The sequence below is a fragment of the Anomalospiza imberbis genome, chromosome 2 (assembly GCF_031753505.1).
Source record: "Anomalospiza imberbis isolate Cuckoo-Finch-1a 21T00152 chromosome 2, ASM3175350v1, whole genome shotgun sequence".
In the NCBI taxonomy this organism is placed as follows: Eukaryota; Metazoa; Chordata; class Aves; order Passeriformes; family Viduidae; genus Anomalospiza; species Anomalospiza imberbis.
In genome coordinates this window covers 2,803,520-2,828,026 of record NC_089682.1, presented here as the reverse complement: position 1 = coordinate 2,828,026, position 24,507 = coordinate 2,803,520, and the positions used below count along the sequence as shown (strand labels likewise).

Below are 24,507 nucleotides of genomic sequence, written 5' to 3'. Positions count from 1 at the left end.
CTCTGAAATACTTCCAGCTCCCTACGGAGGCTCTGGAGCTTGTTCTTGGATCCTTAAATCCAAGGTGCAGCCTAGGATTGGATCTCCATCTTCCTGGGTTTCCTCTGGGGGAAAAATTGTACTCCTGATGCTCTGAGAAAGGTTCAGTCCCAGCAGGAGAAAGTGTTGCATCTGAAAAAGGAGAAAATAATTACAATGGGTTAAAATCCACACAGCTGAGAGAACTGTAAATGGAATTTGTATCATCCTTTCTCACAACTGAGCAGCGTGTGAATACTGTGTTTAAATACTGTATTTTCAACCATGTCTTGTAAGAAAAAATTACTAATTTCTGATAAACTGGGCATTAGTGAGGCTTCTTTCAAGGTTCTCTATTTGCTAAACAAGTTTTACATTGCTGTGTATGTATATGATGGATTTTTGAAGCATGAAGCCTCTTTTATACTTGGCTAAATAAAAAGCAGATTTACTTTTTAATTTTTTTTTTTACTTAAAAAAAACCCCATGCTGTCATGTTATATTTTTTTTTTTAATCTTTGATTAGCAAAGAGGTCATAAATGAAAATTATTGGTAGCTTAATACCGGGTTTTGGAGCAGTGAAACAGACCAAGTGTATTCTTGCTATTTTAACGTAAAATTCCCAAGAAATTCTTCCTTCCCAAGAAGTTTCTTTTGGAATTTGGAGACCACTCTGCCAGCCTGAATCTGTTCTAGAAAGAAATGAAAAAATCCACTGTCCATGTTGAACATCAGCCGTGCAGTTTTGGGGCCGTGCTGGAATCCCCAAGTTGCGGTACTTTTGAAATTATTTTTACTTTCTTTTTTTTTTTTTTTTTTTACTTTTAAAAAAAGCAATCCCAGGCTGTCATGTTGATTTTTGTAAAATATCTTTGATTAGCAAAGAGATCTTAAATAAAAATTAGTGATAGCATAATAGTGAGTTTTGTCTTTGGAGCAGGAAAACACACCAAGCGTATTCTTGCCATTAAAGCATAGAATTCCCAGGAAATTCTTCCTTTCCAAGATGGTTTTGGGAAGCCAGTCTCCCAACCTGGAATATAAAATCCATGGTCCGTGTTGAACATCAGCAGTGCAGTTTTGGGGAGGGGGCCATGCTGAAATCCCAGAGTCATGGTACTCTTAAAATTTTTTTTTACTTTTTTTTTTTTTACTTAAAAAAATATACAATCCCATGCTGTCATGTTGATTTTTGTAAAATATCCTTGATTAGCAAAGAGATCTTTAATGAAAATTAGTGATAGCTTAATAGTGGGTTTTGTCTTTGGAGCAGGAAATCACACCAAGCGTATTCTTGCCACTGTATTGTATAATTGCCAAGAAGTTCTTCCTTTCCAAGATGGTTTTGGGAAGCCAAAAGTCAACCTGAATATGTTTTATATATAAGGAATATAAAATCCATGGTCCATGTTGAACAGCAGCAGTGCAGTTTTATGGAGGGGGCCGTGCTGGAATCCCTGAGTTGTGGTACTTTTTAAATTTATTTTAATTTTTTTTTTTTACATTCTTTTTTTACTTAAAAAAAAATATTCCCATGCTGTCATGTTCATTTTTGAAAATATATTTGATTCACAAAGAGACCTTAAATGAAGATTTGTGGTAGCTTAATACACTGGGTTTTGTCTTTGGAGCAGGAAAACACACCAAGCGTATTCTTGCCATTAAAGCATAGAATTCCCAGGAAATTCTTCCTTTCCAAGATGGTTTTGGGAAGCCAAAAGTCTACCTGAAATTGTTTTAGAAAGGGATATAAAATCCACTATCAATGCTGAACATCAGCAGTGCAGTTTTGGGGAAGGGGCTGTGCTGGAATTCCCGAGTTGTGGTACTTTTAAATTTTTTTTTTACTTTTTTTTGGTTTTTTTTTTTTTTTTTTACTTTAAAAAAAAATTAATCCCATGCTGTCATGTTCATTTTTGAAGATATATTTGATTCACAAAGAGATCTTAAATGAAGATTGGTGGTAGCTTAATATACTGGGTTTTGTCTTTGGAGCTTGATAACAAGCCAAGCGTATTCTTGCCATCGTAGGTTATCATTCCCTAGAAATTCTTCCTTTCCAAGAAGTTCCTTTTGCATTTTGGAGACCACTCTGCCAGCCTGTGTTTTAGAAAGGAATATAAAATCCATGGTCCATGCTGAACATCAGCCCTGCAGTTCCGGGGCCGGGCTGGAATCCCCGAGCCGTGGTCCATGTGAAAATGCGTCGTGGTTTCACCTTAACGTTTCCCAGACATTTCTTCAGCTCCCAAACCTCTCCAGTGTGACACACTGGGCAGGTTTTTTCCCTCAAAAAAGGCAAAAATGAGGTCCAGCTGAAAGCCTGTTGGAGTTTAAAGCGTGTTTAGAGTGCTAAGAGGAGAATCTTTGGCTCCTGTGCTGCTATTTGGTATTCATGAACACTAAATTCATTCACATTTGATGTGTGTAACCCTGCTGAAAGGCAAAAAAAAAAAAAAAAAACCTGCTGGAAAACCCTCAGCTAAGAATTGGGTATTATCAGTGAGAAGAAAAAATATTTTCTTAGGCTTTATTTACTTTAATCATTCTACTGCTAATTCCAAGATTTTCAACAAACAATTTTGTTGTTAGTTAAAAAAAAAAAAAAGCAGGTTTGGTACCAAATAAAAATAGTATTATGTGATAGCTATTGAAGGGAGCCAGTTTTAGCTGCTGAATATATTGCATCTAATTTATTGCCCTATTAGCTGAGAACAAAATTCTTCTGTATTTTTTTCCTAGTCCATACAGAATACTTTTGAGAGTAATGTAATATATATGTACAGCATTTGGGGTTAGATTTATATCTTAATTTATTCTTCCAAACATGACTTTGGTTATATCATTTAAAAAAGAAAAATCAACCCACTTTATTATGCATCATGCTCAGAATTTTGTGTAAAAGTGGAATGTCTTTTCCTTTCTGCCTGGGCTTATTTTTAGCCCAGTTTCACACAGGTTTAATTTACAGTAGACTTTTCCTTCAGAAAAATAACAATTTTATTACAAAGTAGGTGTCACGAAGAATTAAACGCCCGACCCGTAATTTCTCACACCTTTTTTCTGGTAGGATAAATCACCACCTGGCAGAAGGCTGATTTATCAGCCTTTTGGTGAAGTGTTACGTGGTGATGTTGTGTCAAAGGTGGACCTTGTTCCTCTGGGTCCTTTCCCCTCAAAAGCAGATTTATGGGCTGGGCAGCAAACCTGTCCCAATTACTGGTGTGGGGGCAGTTCCCCTCTCAGAGGGGAGCTCTGAGATTCAGAACTGTTGGTAAAGGAGATTTTTAGTGATTTTTAGCATCCTGTGCTTTAAGCTAAAATTTGATCATTTACTGATCGTGAGCCTGAACTTGGATTTTTGGGTAGCGCGTCGACGGTGCATTTGTGATAAATTAGGGAAGTCCTTCTTTTGTTGTTGTGTGTGCATGTGGAGCTGACTTAGCACTAATAAGACATTTTAGAATATTTTAACACAACTCCACGTTGCTCTTTTTCACCACGAGACACAGGCTGAGCTGGAAATTCTGCTTTTAGCAGAAATCTTGTGCAGGCCTCAGAATCAGCCACGAGAAACGAGCTCAGTGTCCTGAAACCCATCAAATTAAGAAATTTTTGTTTCAGTAGACTGTTGTCCTTTCAGATGGAATATGGTTCCCTTCCAAATGTCGTGGGCTTTTTTATTTTCCACATGCATGGACGGCCCCAGGATTTTTTTAGGCTTTTTTGGTTTTTTTTACAGCTATGCTTTCAGTCCTGCATGAAGTTTAGCCTTTGACCCAGGCACTTTCTTACAATAAACAGTTTGTTGATGAGAGCAGCTGCTGGGAAGATTGTTTCCAGACTGTTCTGCTGCAGCTGAGGAAGGAAAGGAAGCAAAATCTGGGATGCACCTTACAGCCTCCTCCTTGTTCCTGCCCTCAAAGCTGGTTTGTGCTGAGCAAACCTCCAGCACCTATCCCCATCCTCGTTCTGGCATCCCAGTTCCCAAGTGGAACACTCTGCTCGAGCCAGGAGAGATGCAGATAAAACAGACTTGCTGTGAAGACCATAATTCATTTCCTTATCTATTATTTTTAACCTATTTACCTATCCCCATCCTCGTTCTGGCATCCCAGTTCCCAGGTGGAACACTCTGCTCGAGCCAGGAGAGATGCAGATAAAACAAACCTGCTGTGAAGCCCATGATTCATTTCCTTATGTATTATTTTAAACCTATTTACTCTGATTTTTCATTATTTTTCTCCACAAAAAGGAACATCCTGAGTTATTTTTCATCGGTCACTTAATCCTGACCTGGGCCCTGCTGCCTGTTTCCCAGGATGGGCTGCTGCCTGTTGGATAAATGAATTTTCTGCCTACACACGGTGCTTTCTAAAGCTAAATTTAATTTTGGATTCAGATTTAGGCAGGGATTTATGAGCAGTTGCTGGATGTGTAGTCCAGGAATGGGTTGAAACCTAAGATGCTTCGTGTTCAAAGAGATGGGGCTGCAATAAAGAGGATAAGGATACCTTGCAGCACTTTGTTAAAAATCTTTCCCTTTTTTGGATGAAGTATTCCACATATCAGTTGGGAAAATGGATCCACTGTGTTTATGTAATGCAATACTTGTTTTTAAAAACACTCTGAAGAGTGGAGACAAAAATAAGGCACTTGACTAAGTGTCTGGAATGATCTTTCAGAAATGATGAGCTTTTTCAGCCTCTCTTCAGCTAAATAACCACCCACACCCAAAATAACCTCTGGAGACTCCTAAAAATCAGGTTGGTTGGGAATTCAGAAAGTGACCAACCCTGCCATCTTTCTAAATGTTCCTCTGTCCTTTGTGCAGCCCAAATCTCCTGCTTTGCTCCGTGTCTCAGTTTAGGAAATATAAAAATATTATTAATAAACTGAAACAGATTTCCAGGCTGTGCAGAATCCTGGGAATGCACAGCAAGTACCAGCCAAGTCACTGCAGTTCACGAGAACATGAAATGAAAATGTGCCTCAGTTGTAGGACAATAAAATCTTTATGAAGTTCTTCAGGCCATGGGGAAAGGAGGCAGTGGAGAAATGGGGATTTAAAAGGTTTTTGCCCTGTGAATAAAAACACCACTGGTGAAAATAATGGCCTGAAATTAATTGTAAACAGTTAATATTAAAGGAGTTTTCTAAAAACTTCCTAAAAACTGGATTAATTTGAGTACTTTGTGTATTTCCAGATTCTGAATGTGTTGTAAAGAGGTTTTTGTGTTTAAAAGTTCTGTTTGTTGCCTTGGTTTCAGTTGTTAGAAAATCCACCTCCAAGCTTGCACTTCCTTAAGTCTGGAAGGGCAACCCTGGGGACTCTGGGTGTGGATGTGCAGTTTGGGAATGTTATTAACTATTTATGACATCAGCATTGAAATTATTATTTTAAAAAATATTTTATTTTTATTGGCATATTTTAAAAATTTTTATTATTATTATTATCATCTAATGAGATCTAATACCCATTCTTCATCCTCTCCACTTTCTCTGTGATCACCAAGAGATGATCTTTCCTCATTTCTCCTATCAAATTTTTGCATCTGGGTTGTTTGTTTTTTTTTTTTCCCCTTTCATTTCTTCAGACTTTCCCTACGGGAAAAGTCGTTGTACTTTGCTTTAAGGGAAAACAATGCATTTTAATGAAAGATTGAGGTAGCAAACTTAATAGTTACCTTAATATACAGTTTCACATATAAATATATATATATATATATATATATAAAGACTTTATATATAGTACCTTAATATATAGTTACCCAACCTCATTAAAAGAAAGGGTTTGAAAAGAATAAGAACAGCAGATAACATCATTTTTCCTGAATATTATGTGTATTAACAGTAAGTAAATATATTTCTATGTTGTGATATTTACATATATATTTTTTTATTTATATTTAAAATATGCTGATATATATTGATATATTTATATAGGTTTGGTCATGTTAAATACTCTTTCTATTGGATCCAAGAGATGCTGTGGAAGCTCTCCATTGGTTAATTTAAGTTTAACACCTTGAAACCTGCAAGGCTGTTGAGCAAAGCTGTGTAAGACAAGGAGCACGTGGAGATATTTTTTTGTCTCTGTGTGAATTTTAATATTTCAAGTTGAACTCAAAGAACATTAAAATATTTCATATACTTCATAATACTTCATTAAAATATTTCCATTCCTATCAGTGCTAACAGAGAATCCATAGGGATGAAATACATACATTTGAGATCCTATTTGAATTGTATAATTCTCCTTTGGGAGCAGGCAATTCTGGGAAAAAAAAAAAAAAAAAAAAAAGCAGATTTTAGTCCTATTGGAGGTGTGATGTCTCGTTTTGCTCCAGACAGGCTCCTCTGAAAATCTGAAAATTGGGTGCTTTATGCCTGTGTAATCCTCACTTGCTTGCAGTTCAGAAAAATAAGCATAAATAAATAAATAAATGTATAGATATGTGTGTATGTATATATATGTTTTTGTGTGTCTGTGTATATATATATATATATATATATATATATGTCATGTAATCACTCCATCAGCTGATAAAACATGAATCAGTGCATCAACTGGAAAGTTCTCAAAAATAGAGATAGTCCATTTAATTGGAAATCATTAGATTTGATACAAAGGAAGGAAAAAAAAGTTTTATTAAAATCATGTTCTGTGTGTCCAGAAAGTGAGTATTTGGCCTCGCTTCACAAGGACAATGTTTTAATGCCAATATTGAATGTTCAGGTAGAGCATCATGGTTCAAATCATCTCCTTTTCCCTCACACAGAGGAGGGAGCTGATGGAAAATGTTTGCTTTTTTGGCATTGAATTTTTAGCTTTCGTTTCTTTTTGCCTCCATGTTTTTAATAGGAACCAAATTAAAATGGAATTTAATAGGAACCAAATGAATTTAGGCTGTGAGTGAATTTTTGTCTTAACAAAGAATTCCATTGATGGGGAGTTTCAGGCCCATCGTTGGAGTTTGGTAGGAAAGAGCAGCTCCCAAATCTGCCCAGTTAAATTACATTTATCTATGCACATGAACATGCAGGTAAAAACAGAATACCACATCCAAATCCTATCTACATAAACAGATTGTAAGGATAAAGTCTTGGATTTGGGTTTATTTTTAACCTTTATAACTGGGTGTGCTTGGTGCAGAACTCTCATTGTTTGACAGAGCCCAGGTGCAAATAAAATCTTCTCCATCAGGAGCTGTAATTTTGTGTTATTTTATACTACAACAGAGAAGGCTCCAGATGCAGCTGGTTTTTGTCTCCCTGTTCCCTCCTTGTTGTTCAGTCTCAAGCTCTAAGTGAGCATTGAGGAAAAGTGAAACTTAACGGTTATGAAATTAAAAAGAATTTTAAACAGCGAAGGCAAACTTCTGTTACTGAGCAGTTTCTGCACACACCTGACCAAACTCTTAAAACTGCAGAAAGCAGATGTGAAATCATAAATAAAATACAGCTTTTGCTCTTCCTTCTTTATGTTACAGTTACCACAATTTGTGCTGATGAGTGGAGGAGTCAGGGTCTGGATGTGCAGGAGCTGTATTTGTATTTCTGGGAAATTTGGGGATCACTGTCCTCTGCATCTCCCTTCTTGCTCAGAGCTCTTTCATTCAGTGCCACTCTCAGTGTGACAAATCAGAATGCTCCTGGTGTGTCCCTGGGTACAGGATCAGTGCTTGGAAATTCCCAGTCTCTCCTTGGTTCCCTTTCAAAGATTGAAATTGAGCTTTGGAGTGTGGAGAATTTCTTAGTGAGAGGTGTTGGGTAGTTTCTGTTGGTGCAGTGCTTTTCTGCTTTTGGTGACTTTTTTTTTAGAATGCACTGAAATTACATTTTTTTACCATTTAAAATACAGGTAGAAACATTTTCTTCTTATAAATATTAAACTTGGAGATGAACACTGAGCAGTTCTCTTGTCACCAAGCTCTTTGGTTGGGATGAGGAATTTAATTCTTACTTTGAGAAAGAAGGGAATATCTTTGCCTTAGGGGATGTAGACTTGAAAAGTGTGATTGGAAGAAACCCCCCACAGTTTTATAGGAAATAATGGCCTTAGGATGAAGGAAAACAGGATTGAATTAGATATTAGGATGAAATCGTTCCCTGGGGGGGTGGGGAGACCCTGGCACAGGATGCCCAAGGACGTTGGGGATTCCCCTGGATCCCTGGCAGTGCCCAAGGCCAGGTTGGACACTGGGGCTTGGAGCAGCCTGGGACAGTGGGAGGTGTCCCTGCCATGGCAGGCGTGGGATGGGTGATCCTTAAAATCCCTTCCGAACCCTTCTGGGATTCTATACTTCATGAAAAATTTGACTTGGCTTCAGTTCTCCTGCCCAAACCTGATGAAGCACACTTTCAGAATTTATTTGTGCCACCCTACAGCCAGTTTGGTTATTAAATTCACAAAGCCTGTCACTGGCAGGTTGTGAAATCCAGATTTTCCACCGTGGTGTGCGTGAGTCGCTGCAGATCCTGTCAGAGCCTGAACGTGGAACAGCTGCAGCTTCTGGGATTCCAGAATCCTTGGAATCTTGGAGCAGCATCTTCCAGGGTTCCCAGGAAAGCCGTGTCCAGCAGCTGGGGTGTTCCCTGCCCTGCGCTGGATGCCTGGGCTGCTCCCAGAGGTGTCCAGCAGGTCCCTGAGCCAGCAGCTCTCGTGTCGGTGGCCACCAGAGGCTGCTGCAGAACGGCAGATGCTGCTGGAACAGGAGAGGTTGGGAATTCCAGCTGGATCCTCGGCTGAAATCCCCCAATTCTGGCAGGATTATATTCCTGTTCAGTGGACTTGGAGCAGAAATTAACCCTGACTTCACATATAAGTTTATTTCATTATACAATAATATTTTTTCTGTGCCAGTATGATTGTGGGATGTTCAGCAACCCTGGAACTTTGTGTGAAGGAAGTTTTTACATTAAACATTAATTTTTCTATTGTGACCAGTACTTGAAACTTTGTTTAAAATATAAATCCGTATTTTCTTGGGAATTTGTAAAAATCACCATCCTTGATTATGTGTTTGTATCTTTGATCAGCTCAATAACAACATGGACATTATGGGGGAAATTAGCTTGAGAATTACACACATATAACAATTCTTAAATGGTTCAGGATGTGTTAGAAGCAGTGCAATCAAGAAGTTTGCCTAAAATCTATGGGGAAAAATAACTTGAAATAATGCACACAGGAGAGTAAGTGGTTGGAATTGTGTGACATACTTGTAATAATGGAACAGCACACAAAAATAGGTGCTATTTTGTTCTTTCCAGAAAATATTCTGTGGCAAAAACACATCATAATTTCTGATACAGCCTCAAGCACCTTCATTATTTATTTACAGTGTCATCACACTTTAGTCACCTTTATTTTGTAACTTAATTTCTGTCAGACTGTAAACCCATCCTTAGGTGAGTTAATTCTGGGAGAGTTAAACGCAGTTTTAACTTTGGGTGAGTTAAAATTCTCTTTCGGTGTGTAGGACTTGCACACCCAGTGCTGCTGAGTGAATTTCTGTGTTTGGAAAGCAATAGGAAAACACTCACTGATTAAGCACAGTTTTTCCATGTTCTCCCTGACAGAAATGAAAGCTGTAATTTTTCTGAATATCAGTTACAGCCAATCACTTACTGCGGGTATGTAAAACAAGTGGGATAATGTGTAAGGAAATTATTTATTCTGTCAAAGCTCTGAGTGAAGGTGCAAGTCAAAGAAATGCTCACAAAACCCTTAATCATCATCACATCATCATTTATGATGCAGAGCAAAAAATTAAAAAGGAGGGGAAAGGAAATATTTCAAGATATTTTATCCAGGAGTTTAGACAGAAAATATTCGGAGGGAGCTTTAGGAAAGCAAGATAGGAGGAGTAATTTCTCTGTAACTAAAATTCAGCTGCTGGGTCTGTCTTAGGTTGTCCTGGGGCTTGGAACCAAGTGCTTGACAGAATTTGGGAAAGATTGTTTTCTTTGTGTCCTTCTCTGCCACTGGTGCTGCAGGGCAGACAGCACAGGCAGCAAAGGCTGTGAAATTTGAGAACAGGTCATTTCTGGGGGTGGAAATCCAGAGGAAGGTGTTGGGAACAGGAGCACTTCTCCCATTCCTTCTCCAGGTAGGACGGTGGGATGTGGAAAGGAGGATTCCTTGGATAGATATCTGTTTATGGGAAGTTTGCTCTCAGTTTGAGGGTTTTGAGGAGCTGGGCTGGAGCTCAGAGACATCTTGTTCCAGGGCAGGAGAGCTTAGTCCTGCCTTCAGCACCCACACAGGAAATGTATTCCAGTTCCCAGATACAGCAGGGGTGGGAATGAGGGGTGTGGGTTTGGTTAGGACCTTTTTGCTTAAAAATCAGATCTCTTCCTCTTGGACAAGAATCAGTAGTGCCTTATTTCCAGTCAAATTGAAGCCACAATTTTTTGTGGTTTCATTTATCACATAAAAGACAACTTCAGCTCTCTGAAATTTAAGCTGCACACTGAGCAAAAAGTCCCAGAATCTGTGTTTGTGGCTGTTACTAAAGGGGTGGCAAACATTTCATATCAAACCTTTTAAAGCAGAATTTGTTACCTCCAGAAAGAGTGAATGTGGAGCCGTTGGTTCAGGGTGTCACCACAGGGGCACTAATAGTAGTAAATCATCCCTTAGCTGAAGGTTTGACCTGTTTTAACAGATATTCCACTGAGAAATCAGTAAATGTTTTTTTTTAACTGCTGGTTTCGCCTTCAAATTGAGTCTTCATTGTGGGAAATGGATTTGTAGGTAATTCTCCAAGCCTGACAGAAGGATCACACACTGTGCACCTGTGTGCAAACCTTGAGACAAGAAATGCTGACTTAGAAATGCCATGGAGTAGGACAGACATTGCTGAGAGAGGAATCCAAGTTTCCAAGGATGGCCTTGCAAACAAGACTGGATCCTTTGGAGAAACAGAACTATGAAAGATGCACTGCAGTGGGACCCACGAGGGGTAATTTTAGATGATTGGCTTTAAGGCATTTACAGCATGGTGTGGATAAAGCTGATAGGCCAAGAAACACTTTCGGTGTATTGTAATTAATAAATAATTGGCTTCTGACTGTGATGGGATGAATTATAACACCTGTATTGTCTCACCTTCTCATGAGACTGAAAATGGAATAAAAGTTTTTAAACCACCTCTCAGCTGCCCCATCTCTGGGTCAGAAAAGAGCTTAATCCAACACTTAGTGCTGGACTAAAGCGCTTCCTCCAGCAGAGGATCTCAGCACGTTGAGAAACCTACAGGGTGCAGATGAATGCGTGCACTCCACACTTCAGCATGTAGGAAGACCACTGCAAACCCTGCTACAGAGAAAAATTAAGCTTAATTAATCTTCAAAAGGAGAGGGGTCTCAACTCCAGGGACAGTGTCAAGTAGTCAGGCCAGGCTGGACTAGAACGAGCAGCAGAACTTAGTTTTTGAAGAGGAAAAAATTCTTTGTTTTGAAGTAGAAGATTGCTTGAATAAAAATGCTTTTGGAACAATGTCGGTGTGTCCTCACGTGGGGTGATCTGCCTTTCTCATCTTGTTGCCCTTGCCCACAGGAAATCCATCTTGCTTTCCTGAAATGGCTGGAGGGGAACGTGGATGCCGAGGGATTGAGGGCATCCAGCAAGGTGTCCCTGAAGTTTGTTTCGTCCTGTGAGTCCAAGGTGGAGGTGACTCCGTCCCTGCTGCCGGTGATCACGGAGATGGGGAGTTTCTCCTCAGAACATTTCAACCTCAAGACCTATCAGCAGCATCTCCAGACCAAGAAGCTTGGAAAGATCCTTCTTTTCACTGAGGTGACCACGACAACCATGAATCTTCTGGATGGGTAAGATGGGGATCCTGAATGAACTTTCTGGTTGGGAATTCATGGTTGTGGTAGCACACAATGGGCAGAGAGGAGCTGGACACGAAGTGGAGAACTTTATGTTCACGGGATATTAATTGATAAAATTTTAAAATTGATAAAATACTGAGCCATAAAGGGTGGGGAAAGCTGAGTGGGACTCAACTTTTTGCTTGGTAGTGGAAGTTTAATCTTTTTTCCTCTGAACATCACTGTGAGAAAATTTGATTTAACAAATATTCATATTTAGGAGATTAAATACATTCTCTAGTGCAAATTATTATCTCAGCCTTTTACTTGAAAGACTGATACCAAGCAGGTTGTGCCTCTAATTTTAACATTCCTGTTTTCTCTCATTTCTTTTGCTGATTTTTCCCCTAAAATGCTCTTTAGTGCTTGGTTTGGGTTTTTAAAGCATGGATCAGGGCTCTGCTAGAGGTTCTTTCATCATCACACAGATGACCCTTGTGAATGAGCTGTGGGATACCTTAGAGGAGGTTCTTCATTAGAGTTTAAATGGGATTAAGTGATAGGAAAATCACAGGTACTAAATCTCAGCCTGGAGTCTGTGTACAAAGGCTGTACTGTTGTGTTTAGTGGAAATTTGGTGGAAAAATCTGTCTTGGGGAAGTTGTTGCTCTTCAGGACACAAACTCCAAGCCTGCAGCTGTAAATTCTTGTGGCAGCTAGTTTTGAATATCGGGGTTAACTTATCTGCAGAAATTGCAGATGAATTTTACAGGTGAAAAACGACCTCAGGAATTTTGTTTGGGATTTTTTTCTTTAATTGAGATTAAATTAAATTAAAATTAAATTAAGTGTTGTTGTCACTGATGAGTTAACCAACAATAATTGCTTCAGTTCTCAGCCTGAGAGCCTAAATTATAATTTATGGACAAATACAAATTTCAATTCCAAACCATCCCCTGTGTGTTTAAACATCCACACATTAAAAAAAAAAGTTGCTGTCTAATTTTGCCAATCCTCTCCCCCACATTTAATCCTGCAGCTGATTTTGCAGTGGCTTTTGAAGAGATAGAGACTTGCCAGTTTGATAAGAGGCTGTGGAGAGTTATTTCAAAGAAATACAGTTATTTGTAGCAATTGCTTCTTCATTTTTAGTGCTCACAGCACGTTCAGCCCACGGGGTTTAAAGAAGGACTGTGAAGAAATTAGTGATAATTTAATAAATCAAATGTTTCTCCCCTTAGTTTATTTTGGTTCTCAGTAACTTTGTTCCAACATCTCAGTAAAACGAAGTGTTTAATTCAGAGTTTTGGGATTTGATTTGCATCAAGCTAAATAGAATCTGACCAATTTATGAATGATTAATTATCAAGGCAAGGGAGGAAAGGGGAATGGTCTTGATTTTTCAGATATGTTTAAAGGTTGGTTTTTTATATTAAGTAATCCAAATACAATGAAGTGCTCACAGATACAGGTCTTCAAGATTTCCCCCACCATGATGAGGCTTAAATAGTTTATTTTCAGGTAAGTTGTGAACTACAAGTCCTGACTCTGCATATCTTATGCTATGAAGATGGTCCTAGGCAGATGGTCCTAGGCAGATAATAATTTGAATTATTAATTTATTAATCTGTCTGAACTTTATCTTACAAAAAGACTTTCATTAAGTTAAAATAATTGTCTTAGGTATTACGGTTGATGCTGTAAATACTCTGTTGTCATGGGTAATGAAGTAATGTGATCCTTGTGATTTGCAGTTCAGTGAAGAACATTGAGATTTAAATGATAACATTTCATAAATCCCTACAAATTGATGCAAAAATCAGGTAATTTTTGTTGAGGGACAAAGTTGTCATATTTTTAAGGTCCTTCCAAAGGAGCCAATATGAATTTGTTAGGATATGTGTGTGGTGCTTGTGTCTAATTGCCAGTTCTGAATGAAAGCAAAACACATCTCAGGAAAAATATTTTTCTTTGCTTGAAGAAAAAATTGTTACTTATTGATCCTTCAGGATTCCCAGAAAAACGTTACAACACTTTCTTTACGTAATCAGGCATTGCGTGAGGGACTCTGTTAGAGTCTCCCAAATTTGTCTCAGATTTTACCAAGTTTTGATGGTTAAAAATGTACAGACACCTCAAGAGCTTAATCAATGGGATTTGTTGTAAATTGTTTAATTAGTAGATTATCCAGAAAATTCAGCATTTAACTTCTGCCGCTTCGGATGTTCTCGTACCTCTCCCACCAACTGGATGCCAAACTTTTGTCTCCCTTTTCCACCTCCCCAAACTTCCATTACCCCCCCCCCCCCCCCCAAAAATAAAGAGATGGAAGGGGGAAAATGGGGCTGGAATTAATTTAATGGCTGAGCAACCTCACAGTGGAGAAACAGCCGGAGCCTAATAGGGGCCTTTGTCTGCATTTCCACCCTGGCTGGGAACGTGCCAGTCAAAAGTCAGGCAGGAGGAACAGGTGGGAACTATTAGACCTGTCATAAAGTTTGAAAAATTGATTCTGGAGGCTGAGGGAATAGATTGGACTTGACAGTGTTGTCCTAAAGATTCTAAGGGAAAGTTGTGTTGTTTAATTTGGGATCCCTTGATTGTTCATTAGCTCTCCAGATGGTGGTTGGGGCGTTTGGTGCTCACTGTACTGTCCCTGGCCTGCATTTGTGTGTCCTGAGGACACAGCAAAGTGGGAATTCACCTGTAGGTACCCAAAATTTAATGGCATTGGCCTAGTTGTCAAATAAAAATTCCTAAAAATGTCATCTGTTGTTTTAAATGATCAATATTCCTTCTGTGATTTCATGTTCACAGTCCTTTCAGGCTATTTTTAAAGCACTGCAACTTTTATTTCTCAACCTGAAATTTCAAATCCTCCCCAAACATTGTTTTTTTCTTCTAGATGGAAATTCTTTCTGTGAGTGTCAGAAACCTTTTCTTCCCAGATGTTTATCCTAATGCCACCTGAGCAGGTTAACCCTGCCAGAAACAGTTCCACTTTCTGTGGCTCCTCAGAGCATCCCTGGGAGTGCAGGTTTTAAAATGAAACCATTGTTTTTGAGGCTGCATCTGGTATAGTGATACAAGTGTTACATTAAAGGCTTAAAATGTGCGTATATATAGTGTATATATACATTATGCACTTACTACATTCATAAGGGTTGAGATTAACACAGAAATATTTCCATTTCTAATATTTCTGCACACCCTAATTGGCTGGAATGGTTTCATGAGCATTTCACTAAAATTAAATGAATGAGGTAGAAATTTCAGTTTTATTCTTTATCTTAGATCCTGTTTCAGTATTTTAGTTGGCAGAAAATTTGATTTACACATGACTAATCCAGCATGGGATATATTCTGTATGAAATGCCATCATGGATCCCTTTCCCCCAATATTTAAGAAGCACAAAGTGCCATTGTTGGGGAAAGTTTGACACAAAAGTGGTGAATTTCAGTGGAAGTGAAATGTGGGCTGAGGTTCCTTTCATAACTGCTGAATAGTATATTTAAATAAAATGTCAGTTGAGAATAAACAATTTCCAAACAGCTAAAAGCTTTGCAGGAGAAAGTCTTTTCTATTGTTGGTGTTCTTTTACTTTTCTAGATTCAGACTGCTGAATTTTGAAAGGCTGAACTACAGCTCTAATTTTGGGAAGTGGGCATGAAGACTCATTTTATTTGAAACCTCTTGATTTAGTTGAACTGAAATATGGACGATGCTGATGCAGGTCTGAGCTAAGGAAAACCAGTGTGTAATTGAAGGAGATGGGAATGGCACTTCAGGGGCAAACAAGCTGAGATTGACAAACTGTGGCAGGGACTGGGGGATTTTTAATTTGGTCTTCAAGTCCTTGTGATGTTTACCTCTGTGGTTAGTTATTCCTTGCACCTCCCCCTTATTCTGCATTGAAACGGTATTTTTTTAAAAACTGAATGATTGGGATGAGCTTTAAGACCCCTTCCCACTCAAAACTATTCCACGGTTCCATGGTAATCTTTGTATTTTAGCATGGTGAGACTCTCCCAGTACATTTTTAGGCTGCTAAAAATGAGTGTTTTGTCACAAACATTAACTGTTCGTATAAATTAAGGCCCTCTACCCTCGTCCCTCAGGAATTTTGGCTGGGGAGCTGGAGAATCCCATGGTGTGCAGGAAGGATTCTTCCTTGCAGGAAAGGTGCCTTTCTCTCAGGAAATTGGAAATTTAAATAGGAAGTTATAAAACCATGCGCTGTTCCGTAGGTTAGATGCATTTTAACACTTTACATCTTCTATACGCAATCTTTTCTGCAGCTACATAACCCAAAAATATTTTGTCAGTTTGGATATTGAGGTCATAATAGTTCATGTTGCCTTTAAAAACTCAGATCCCTTGATTTTGTGAACCTGTAGGATGGGATAGGAATGCTGTGCTTGATTAATGTCTTGCTTATAATCTGAAGTTTGATACTAAGAGCAATAGACCTGCTCTTCTGCTTTTTATATTCCTAGATATAGGAATATATATATATATACAATATGTATATGTATATCATATTGCTTAATTATTTACATCACTTTTATTACTAACTTTTAAGCTGCCGTTTCTTAATTTATTTGCATGGTTGAAGGACTTTTTATCCTCCAAACAAAAAAAGTTGCTGCATTAAATAGCTGCTTCTGTGCTTTTCTTCCTTAAGGGTGTTTTTTTGTAGTCAGTGTTTTATGCCTTCCTTTGGTGCTAAAGACCAGCTCAAATAGCAGAATAAAGTTTATTTCCCTTAAATCAAATCAAATTAAGTTCAACAGTAGGTTTTTTTTTTTTTTTGCTTCTTTAGTTTTAAATGTATAATATTTCATACTTTATTCTGCCATTCATTTATGGGCAGTGCTTTGCACCAGCCAGTGCTGGAGGAAGCTCAGCCTGATAACAAAAGATCACACAGGAATTTTGGAATTTTTGTGACGCAGCCAAGAGTCTGTTCCCTCCCTGGCCTGTAGAAAGGGAGGAATTCGGAAGTTTTTGGCACTGATTTGGTCCTGTGCCATTCCCAGACTCTTCCCTGCCATGCCATTTTCCACGACACGCTTGCTGAAAGATCTCTCTATTGGCATTTGGCGTCTCCTTTGCGTCAGTTTTCCCTGATTTTCTTTCCACCTGTTGTGCACCATTCCTGAGGGCACCGAACAATCAGGTCCCTATTTTCCTGTCACGCACCTTGTGGGCCTGATTTTCCATGGAACTGAAGGCAAAATGTGCCCTTCTTTCTTTTTTTTTTTTTTTTTTTTCTTTTTTTTAAAATTTTTTTGTTGTTGTGTAAAATCAGTGGATTTTCTTCCTGTTAACGGAGTGGGCCCCCCGCTTGCAGTGCAGAGGGAGGTTTGGCATTCCCAACGGGAACTGAGTCATAAAATAAAGATACCCGTTTGGCAGAGCAATTAACCCGTGCTGAACTCCGATGGGAGATTGGGTTTCCCTGCTGCTGGAAGTTCTGAACAATATCCATTATCACAGGGACACCAACGGAGCCCCGCAGCCTTGAATCTGGGGGGACTTGTTCTTTAAATCTGGGGGGAATTCATTTTAAATCTGAGGGGCATCATTCTTTAAATATGGGGGGAATTGCTCTTTAAATCAGGGGGAAATTCTCTTTAAATCTGAGGGGCATCATTCTTTAAATCTGGGGGGAATTGCTCTTTAAATCTGAGGAGCCTCATTCTTTAAATCTAGGGGAAATTCTCTTTAAATCTGAGGGGCATCATTCTTTAAATATGGGGGAAATTGCTCTTTAAATCAGGGGAAAATTCTCTTTAAATCTGAGGGGCATCATTCTTTAAATATGAGGGGAATTGCTCTTTAAATCAGGGGAAAATTCTCTTTAAATCTGAGGGGCATCATTCTTTAAATATGGGGGGAATTGCTCTTTAAATCAGGGGAAAATTCTCTTTAAATCTGAGGGGCATCATTCTTCAAACATGGGGGGAATTGCTCTTTAAATCGGGGGAAATTCTGTTTAAATCTCAGGGGCATCATTCTTTAAATCTGGGGCGAATTCTCTTTAAATCTGAGGGGCATCATTCTTTAAATATGGGGGGAATTGCTCTTTAAATCGGGGGGAAATTCTCTTTAAATCTGAGGAGCATCATTCTTTAAATCTGGGGGAAATTCTCTTTAAATCTGAGTGGCATCATTCTTTAAATATGGGGGGAATTGCTCTTTAAATCAGGGGGAAATTCTGTTTAAATCTCAGGGGCATCATTCTTTAAATCTGGGGGGACTTGTTCTTTAAATCTGGGGGTAATTGTTTTTTAAATCTAAAGGGAAGAATTCCTTACATCTGGGGGGAATTATTCTTTAAAGGGAATCATTCCTTAAATCTGAGGGGAATATTTTTTTAAATCTTAGGGTAATTGTTCCTTAAATCTGAGAGGAATCGTTCTCAAATCTGAGTGGAATCATTCCTTAAATTTAAGGGGAATTGTTCCTTGAATCTCGGGGGAATCATTCCTTGAATCTGAGGGGAATTGTTCTTTAAATCTGAGGGGAATCATTCCTTGTTGAATCTGAGGGGGATTGTTCTTTAAATCAGAGGGGAATAATTCCTTAAATCTGAGGGAAATTGTTCCTTAAATCTGAGGGGAATCATTCCTTGAATCTGAGTGGAATCATTTCTTAAATCTGAGGGAAACCCTGGCAGGCTGCACAGTTAAAGCAAGAGTGAAGGAATGGTCGTGGCAGGGTTTCAGTCCCATTTTGCTGGTTTGTTTTACACAGTGCTGTTTTCATGCCCGCATTTTAAAACAGGGATTTGGTAATAAAGTTGAAAAAAATTGAACGCTGAAGTTTCAAATCATTGCAGCTTTTTGAAGAGGAGGATTAGCTTGAAGCATATGATCCATGCAGCAGAATACAGTATGCTATAATAAATATGATATCTTGTTATAAGTAATATTAAATGCAACATATTATGTGTACATTATTGCTGTTGGTTTGCTAATTCCATGGTTGTCAGTTTGGCTCTTGAAATGTAACTTTTATTTTGGGAAAGGAAATGCTGCCTAAGCTTAAACTGCCCAGAACTACTCAGGGATTAATATTTCTACTTCATTGAGAAAGATATCCTTCTGTTTATCAAATAGCCAACTTTGCTTCTTTGCATGAGCTCAGATCAGAATATAGTCTTAAATAAAGTCATGTGCTTCTAAAAATAACTTTAAAACCTCAAACCCAGTCATAAATCAGTCTAGGACAGTGCATAGACTTAAAAAAAGGGGAGGGTATGGCATAGAAAAACTAGGTATGTTATTAATCATAGAATCATGGAATGGTTTGGGTTGGAAAGAGACCTTAAAGCCCATCCAGTGCCCCCCCTGCCAAGGCAGGGACACCTCCCACTGTCCCAGGCTGCTCCAAGCCCAATGTCCCACCTGGCCTTGGGCACTGCCAGGGATCCAGGGGCAGCCCCAGCTGCTCTGGGAATTCCATCCCAACCCCTCTCAGGGAACAATTCCTAATTCCCAATATCCCATCTAACCCTGCCCTCCTTCGGTTGAAGGCCATTCCCTGTGTCCTGTCAGTCCACCCCTTGTGAAGCGTCCCTGTCCATAATGTGGGCAGCAATCTGTTAATCACACACATTTATCAAATCACTTGGATGCCCAACTATTAGAATGCAACATTGGCAATTCATTCCTTTATTAGTCTGATGATTAGAAAATTCTAATGAAGAGGTCTGGGGGGGAAATGCAAATCCAAGATTTCTCCAAGTTTCAAGCTACTGCCTGAGGTTACTTAGGGAGTGGGGAAGTTGATTTTTCTGGTTGTATTATTAGTGGGGAGGCCCTGGCACAGAGCAGCTGGGGCTGTCCCTGGATCCCTGGCAGTGCCCAAGGCCAGGTTGGACACTGGGGCTGGAGCAGCCTGGGACAGTGGAAGGTGTCCCTGCCATGGCAGGGGTGGCACTGGATGGGCTTTAAAGTCCTTCCAACCCAAACCATTCTGGGCTTCTATCAAAGATCCAAAGGCTGAACTACAACCAAATGCGGTTGCATAAAGTCAGAATGATTCCCTGGAGATTTCAGTGAAAAGAGCATGACTAGATTTATTCAAAACTCAAAAGTTAGATCACAGTTTTCCATTTTGCACATCTCCATCTCTTTCCTTTTGTAAGAAAAAAAAAAAAAGAAAAAGGAAGAAAAAGAAGTTGGATTTCCTATGGAAGCAAAGTAGGAGCTGGGAAACAAAGCATGGCTGCTTGGGGAAGTTCACACAGCACCTGTTCTGCTGTGATTAAGAATAAATACACTGATTTTTGTTTATTCTTATGCTGCCAGTCAGATGAGAGTGATTTTATTTCAGAATTAATTTCAAGTGCTTTTTTCCAGAGCCAAAAGCTTTGAAAGCTTGTGTAATTTCTAACGTAAGCAGTAAACTTAGAAAATCTCACAGAATCTGAATTCTTGCCCTAAATCCCACTGGCCTAATTTATTTTCACTTATAGTCCTAGTTAAAATATTTTAAGAATCTGTTTGTATTCAAACGAGGGCTTGCATTTATCGCACCTCATATCATTTAGCCTGAAATGTCACGGCCTGGAGATTGGTGTGTAAAAAAAGTGAGGTTCCCCCACTGCAGCTTTGTGATCCCCAGGATTGCTGTAAAATCCTGTACCTCATGTTGCTCTCCAGAAATTTACTGGCATTGTTCTCTTTGCTGAACTGTTAAACGTGGATGAACGTCCAGAGTTTTTTTGTAAACTTGAACTGACACTATTTTTACACTTTTTTTTTTTAACTGATGATATTATCTTGCATCAAAAAAAGAAAAAAACCCAGAAATGTTTTACAGGATTATTTGCAAACACAAAGCTCTCGTGGCTCATTGCATTAAGGAGTTGTGGGATGCAGCTATAAAGTGTCCCATGACGTTTTTAGTTGGATTTATATCCAAATGGATCATCAGGCTGCCCATCACTGAGGAAGATGAAGAGGGAAACTGGACAAGGAAGAAAAGGATGGAGATGGAGCTGAGGCACAGGAAGAAGGAAATAAAAATTCAAGGGAAACAAATTTTTGCTGATTATTCTTAAGCAAATACTCCAAGCTTAATGCAAAATAAATGGGCTGTAGGGAGATTGCAGCATTAATGGGGGAACAATCGTTGTTAAAGCACTTATCAAACAATTAATGATCACAAGCCCAAGACTCCCCTGTTCCACTGGCAGATTGTCAACTGAAATATAATTATCTCAGTGTTAAAGCTGGATTTTTCTGAAGTTAAAGACTGGTAAGAATTCCAGTTAAGCACATGGTGGTTCCAGTCCTAATTGTTTTGTTTTAATTGGGAATTGGGGAATGTGAGAGAAGGGGAGCACCTTTATTTTGTTGACACTAAATAATAACTTTTTTCGTGGTCATAACTGAATCTGCTAATGCTGATGTCCTGCTGTGCTGGTTTATTTTTAATCATCCTTTTAGTCTTTCCTACAATTACAATAGTATGTAAATACCTAATCTGAATCCCATAGATTACTCATATTTCCTGCTTTTAAAAATGCAGTTTACAACATATTAACTTGTACTTTCTGGATATTAAATATTCACTATATTGCATCTGTTAAGTGACAATAGAAAAACTTAAGAGTTCAGATCTTGAAGGCCCCTTCCAACCCAAACCATTCCATGATTCTATGATTTTATGATTTATTAGCAGCAGATAATGTATAAACTCTGTATGGAGAGTGGTGCCAGATGTGAGAGATAAAAGGAATTGCTGGTGGCCACCTGCTTTAATGCTCATTTCAGCTCTGCTGTGGTGGTTGATGTCATGAAGAATCCATGGGATACAGAATCATTCAAAGTTAGCAGAGCATGGCAGGTTAGCCAAGAGTGATGCTTGTGGAATGCTGGAGTATCCATCTGTTGGAAAAACCTTTTGCCAAGGTTCTGAAGAGCAGCTGTGAGTGGATATTTGGGGTTTTCTTCTGGTAGGGAAGCACCAGAGAGCTTTGAGTGTGAAGGTGTCGGAAATTCAGGACACTGCTGGGACTGCTGCTGGTTTGCCTGTCTTGTTTTTATCTTAATATTTCTGTCTTTTTATCAGCATTGTGCTACCACTCACTTTAGACTTAGAATCATAAAATTACAGAATTGTTAAATTACAGAATGGTTTGGGTTAGGTGGAACCTTAAAACCCATCCAGTGCCACCCCTGCCATGGGCAGGGACACCTTCCACTGTCCCATGCTGCTCCAGTCTGGCCTTGGACACCTCCAGGGATGGGACAAATTTGTTTTTTCATTTCTCTTCTGGACAAAGTTTGCAAATTAATGTTTAGCTTTTTGAGGCAATAAAAAATAAGTTTTCTATCCATACTATATTTATTTCTATTCCCAGTGTTTTCCTCTCAGATTTCCAATTTTTCCTGCTGTCAGTAATTTTTATTTCCTTTCTTTTTGTTGTTGTTTTTAGTTATTTGGGTATTTTTTTCTGTTTGATTTCATGTTTGAGATGGATAAAGTATAACTTCTTGTTGCTACAGCTTGCTTAATTAGTTTGAATCATTAAAACTAGAAATTGAACAACTTAAGACTTTCCATTAAAAAAAAAATCTTGTTGAAATAATCCTCATAGTGGCTTCCTGATAGGCAAAACCAATAAATTAGAAGAAATCAATCTTATTTTCAATTAGAAACTCAAATATTGGCTTTCTTTACACTAGAAAAAACCCTTTTTTCAGCTATGGCTTGCAGAAATAGCAATTTATGGGTTTTTTTTCTTTGTGCTTTATACAGAAATAGGAGTAGCCAAGAAGAGGTACAGAAATGCCTTTTTGGGGTGTCTGCAAGAAGAGTTGTAAAACATTGTACACTCAGTGCTGATTGACTCACCATAAACCAGAGAGTAAAGGGAACAGAGAAGCCGTTCACTCTGAAGAGTTTTAGTCCAATTCTGGGGAGAAGGATGCAAGGAAAAGGGAAGAATATGGGAGAAAAATGGGCATTTTCTTATTTTACACAGTCCAGGTCCGTCACTAATGTTGGAATCCAAAGTGCAAGGAACTCTCAGAACTTTGGGCCTGGAAGCCAAAGCTGAGAATTAAACCCAGGATTTGCTCTGAGACCTTGGAAAAGACTCCCAAACTGAGGTGCTGGAAGGGAGAACGTGGATTTGTAGTTTAAAGCAGAGACACGTTAAGCTAAGTAGAGGAAAGTTGAGAGTTTTAGAGTTTAAGATATAGAAAAAATAAAAGTCATTCCAGAGGTTGATGCCTTGTAAAGGCTGAGCTAGAGCAGAGGCTGGGCAGAGCTAAAGAACAAAGCAGGGATTTATGAAAAGGATCTCCTCCATGGATCCACCTTGGGCAGCACCAGAGCCCAGCCAGGGCTGCACCCAAGATGAACCCAAATGGTCCCAAAATGCACGAGCGCTCCCGGGGGCTCTCACTGCGATCAGCTCTGCTCCATTGGCACATTGGAGTTCATTGTCCCATTCCAGCTTTAGCCCATGCAGTCCCATCCTGCTTGTTTTCCTCTCTCCAGCCCACGTTGTTTGTGCTCTTGGGCTGAGATTTGGATCATTTGTCCTTGGTGCCCAGCTGGAGCAGGAATTGTTTTGTCTCCCTGCTCTGTGAGGAGAGCTCACCATCCCATAATATGAAGCCCAGACCCACACACTAAAGCAGCACAGAATCTGAAACATAGAAAAGCTCAAACCTGAGGCATCAAGGTGAACAAGGAGTTCAGAATGCAGCACTGTGGGTTTGTGTGCCAGAACATGATTGGCCAAGAGAGCTCACACTGTGACATGGGTCCATAAGATGAAATATTTAAGGATTGGGTGAAAAACGTAAATATCCTTGTTGGCAGTGTTTTATTGGTCAATAACTCCTTAAAAGGTCTTTTAACTGAGGGTCCTGGGACCTTCTGAACCATACTGGAACAATGTGAGCTGAATTCAGCCTTCCTGCCTATGTAGAAGAAAAATAAACCACATTGTCAAAACCAAATCAGAAGTCCCATCTCCAATTCCTTCCAGAATTCTCCACAAGTGAATTATCACACACTAAGCAGATTCTGGTCCACTCAGGATGTCTGCAGGTTCTTCTTCAGACTGCTATAGTTTTTGTTCCAACATGGCTTGGACAGGGAATGTTTGGTAGGAGTGTTTGGGAGTGCAGATAATTGGAATATTAGGATCCTGCCAGATATCCTGTTATTTATCTAATGTACTGTTTGGAGAGTTCAGCACTCAGTGGTCATCAGAACAGATAAAATCATTCATTGATGAATTATCTTGCATTAGGAATTGGGGAATAACTGGATAGAAACTGGAGCCCTTTCCCTAGGAGGAAAAAGGGAATATTCTCCAGTTGGCTGGGGCTGTAGCAGGGGGTGTTGATGACAAGAGAATTATATTGGTTTGGAGGGAAAATGGGAATTTGCTGTGAGGCCTGAGCTTAATAAACTAGTGTGTGCCAACAGCAGAGGTTAAGAGGGGTGAAAAAGTTCTATTTTGATGCTTTGCCAAGCTAAGCAGTGAAATATTGTGAGCATGAACCAAGTGAGATGGAATGTGTGGGATTTGGAACCCAAAATCCCAGCAAGTGAGTGACAATTCCTAAGGGCTGGAGTGTAGGTGAGTCCTTCCTTCCTTCCTTCCTTCCTTCCTTCCTTCCTT

At 39.1% G+C, this 24,507-nt stretch overlaps 1 protein-coding gene across 5 annotated transcripts in view; it reads left to right on the top strand.

Annotated features, from left to right (window-relative positions):
- The window catches only part of HLCS (holocarboxylase synthetase), a 129,487-nt gene that overhangs the window by 29,592 nt on the left and 75,388 nt on the right, over nt 1-24,507 (top strand). For all 5 annotated transcript variants that reach the window (XR_010995773.1, XR_010995774.1, XM_068179520.1 and 2 more), the window contains exon 6: nt 11,586-11,857. Coding sequence is in view for 3 of the 5 variants with exons in the window: in XM_068179520.1 (XP_068035621.1) it covers nt 11,586-11,857 (272 nt within the window). In the remaining 2 variants the exon portion in view is untranslated. The remainder of the gene's footprint in view (nt 1-11,585; nt 11,858-24,507) is intronic.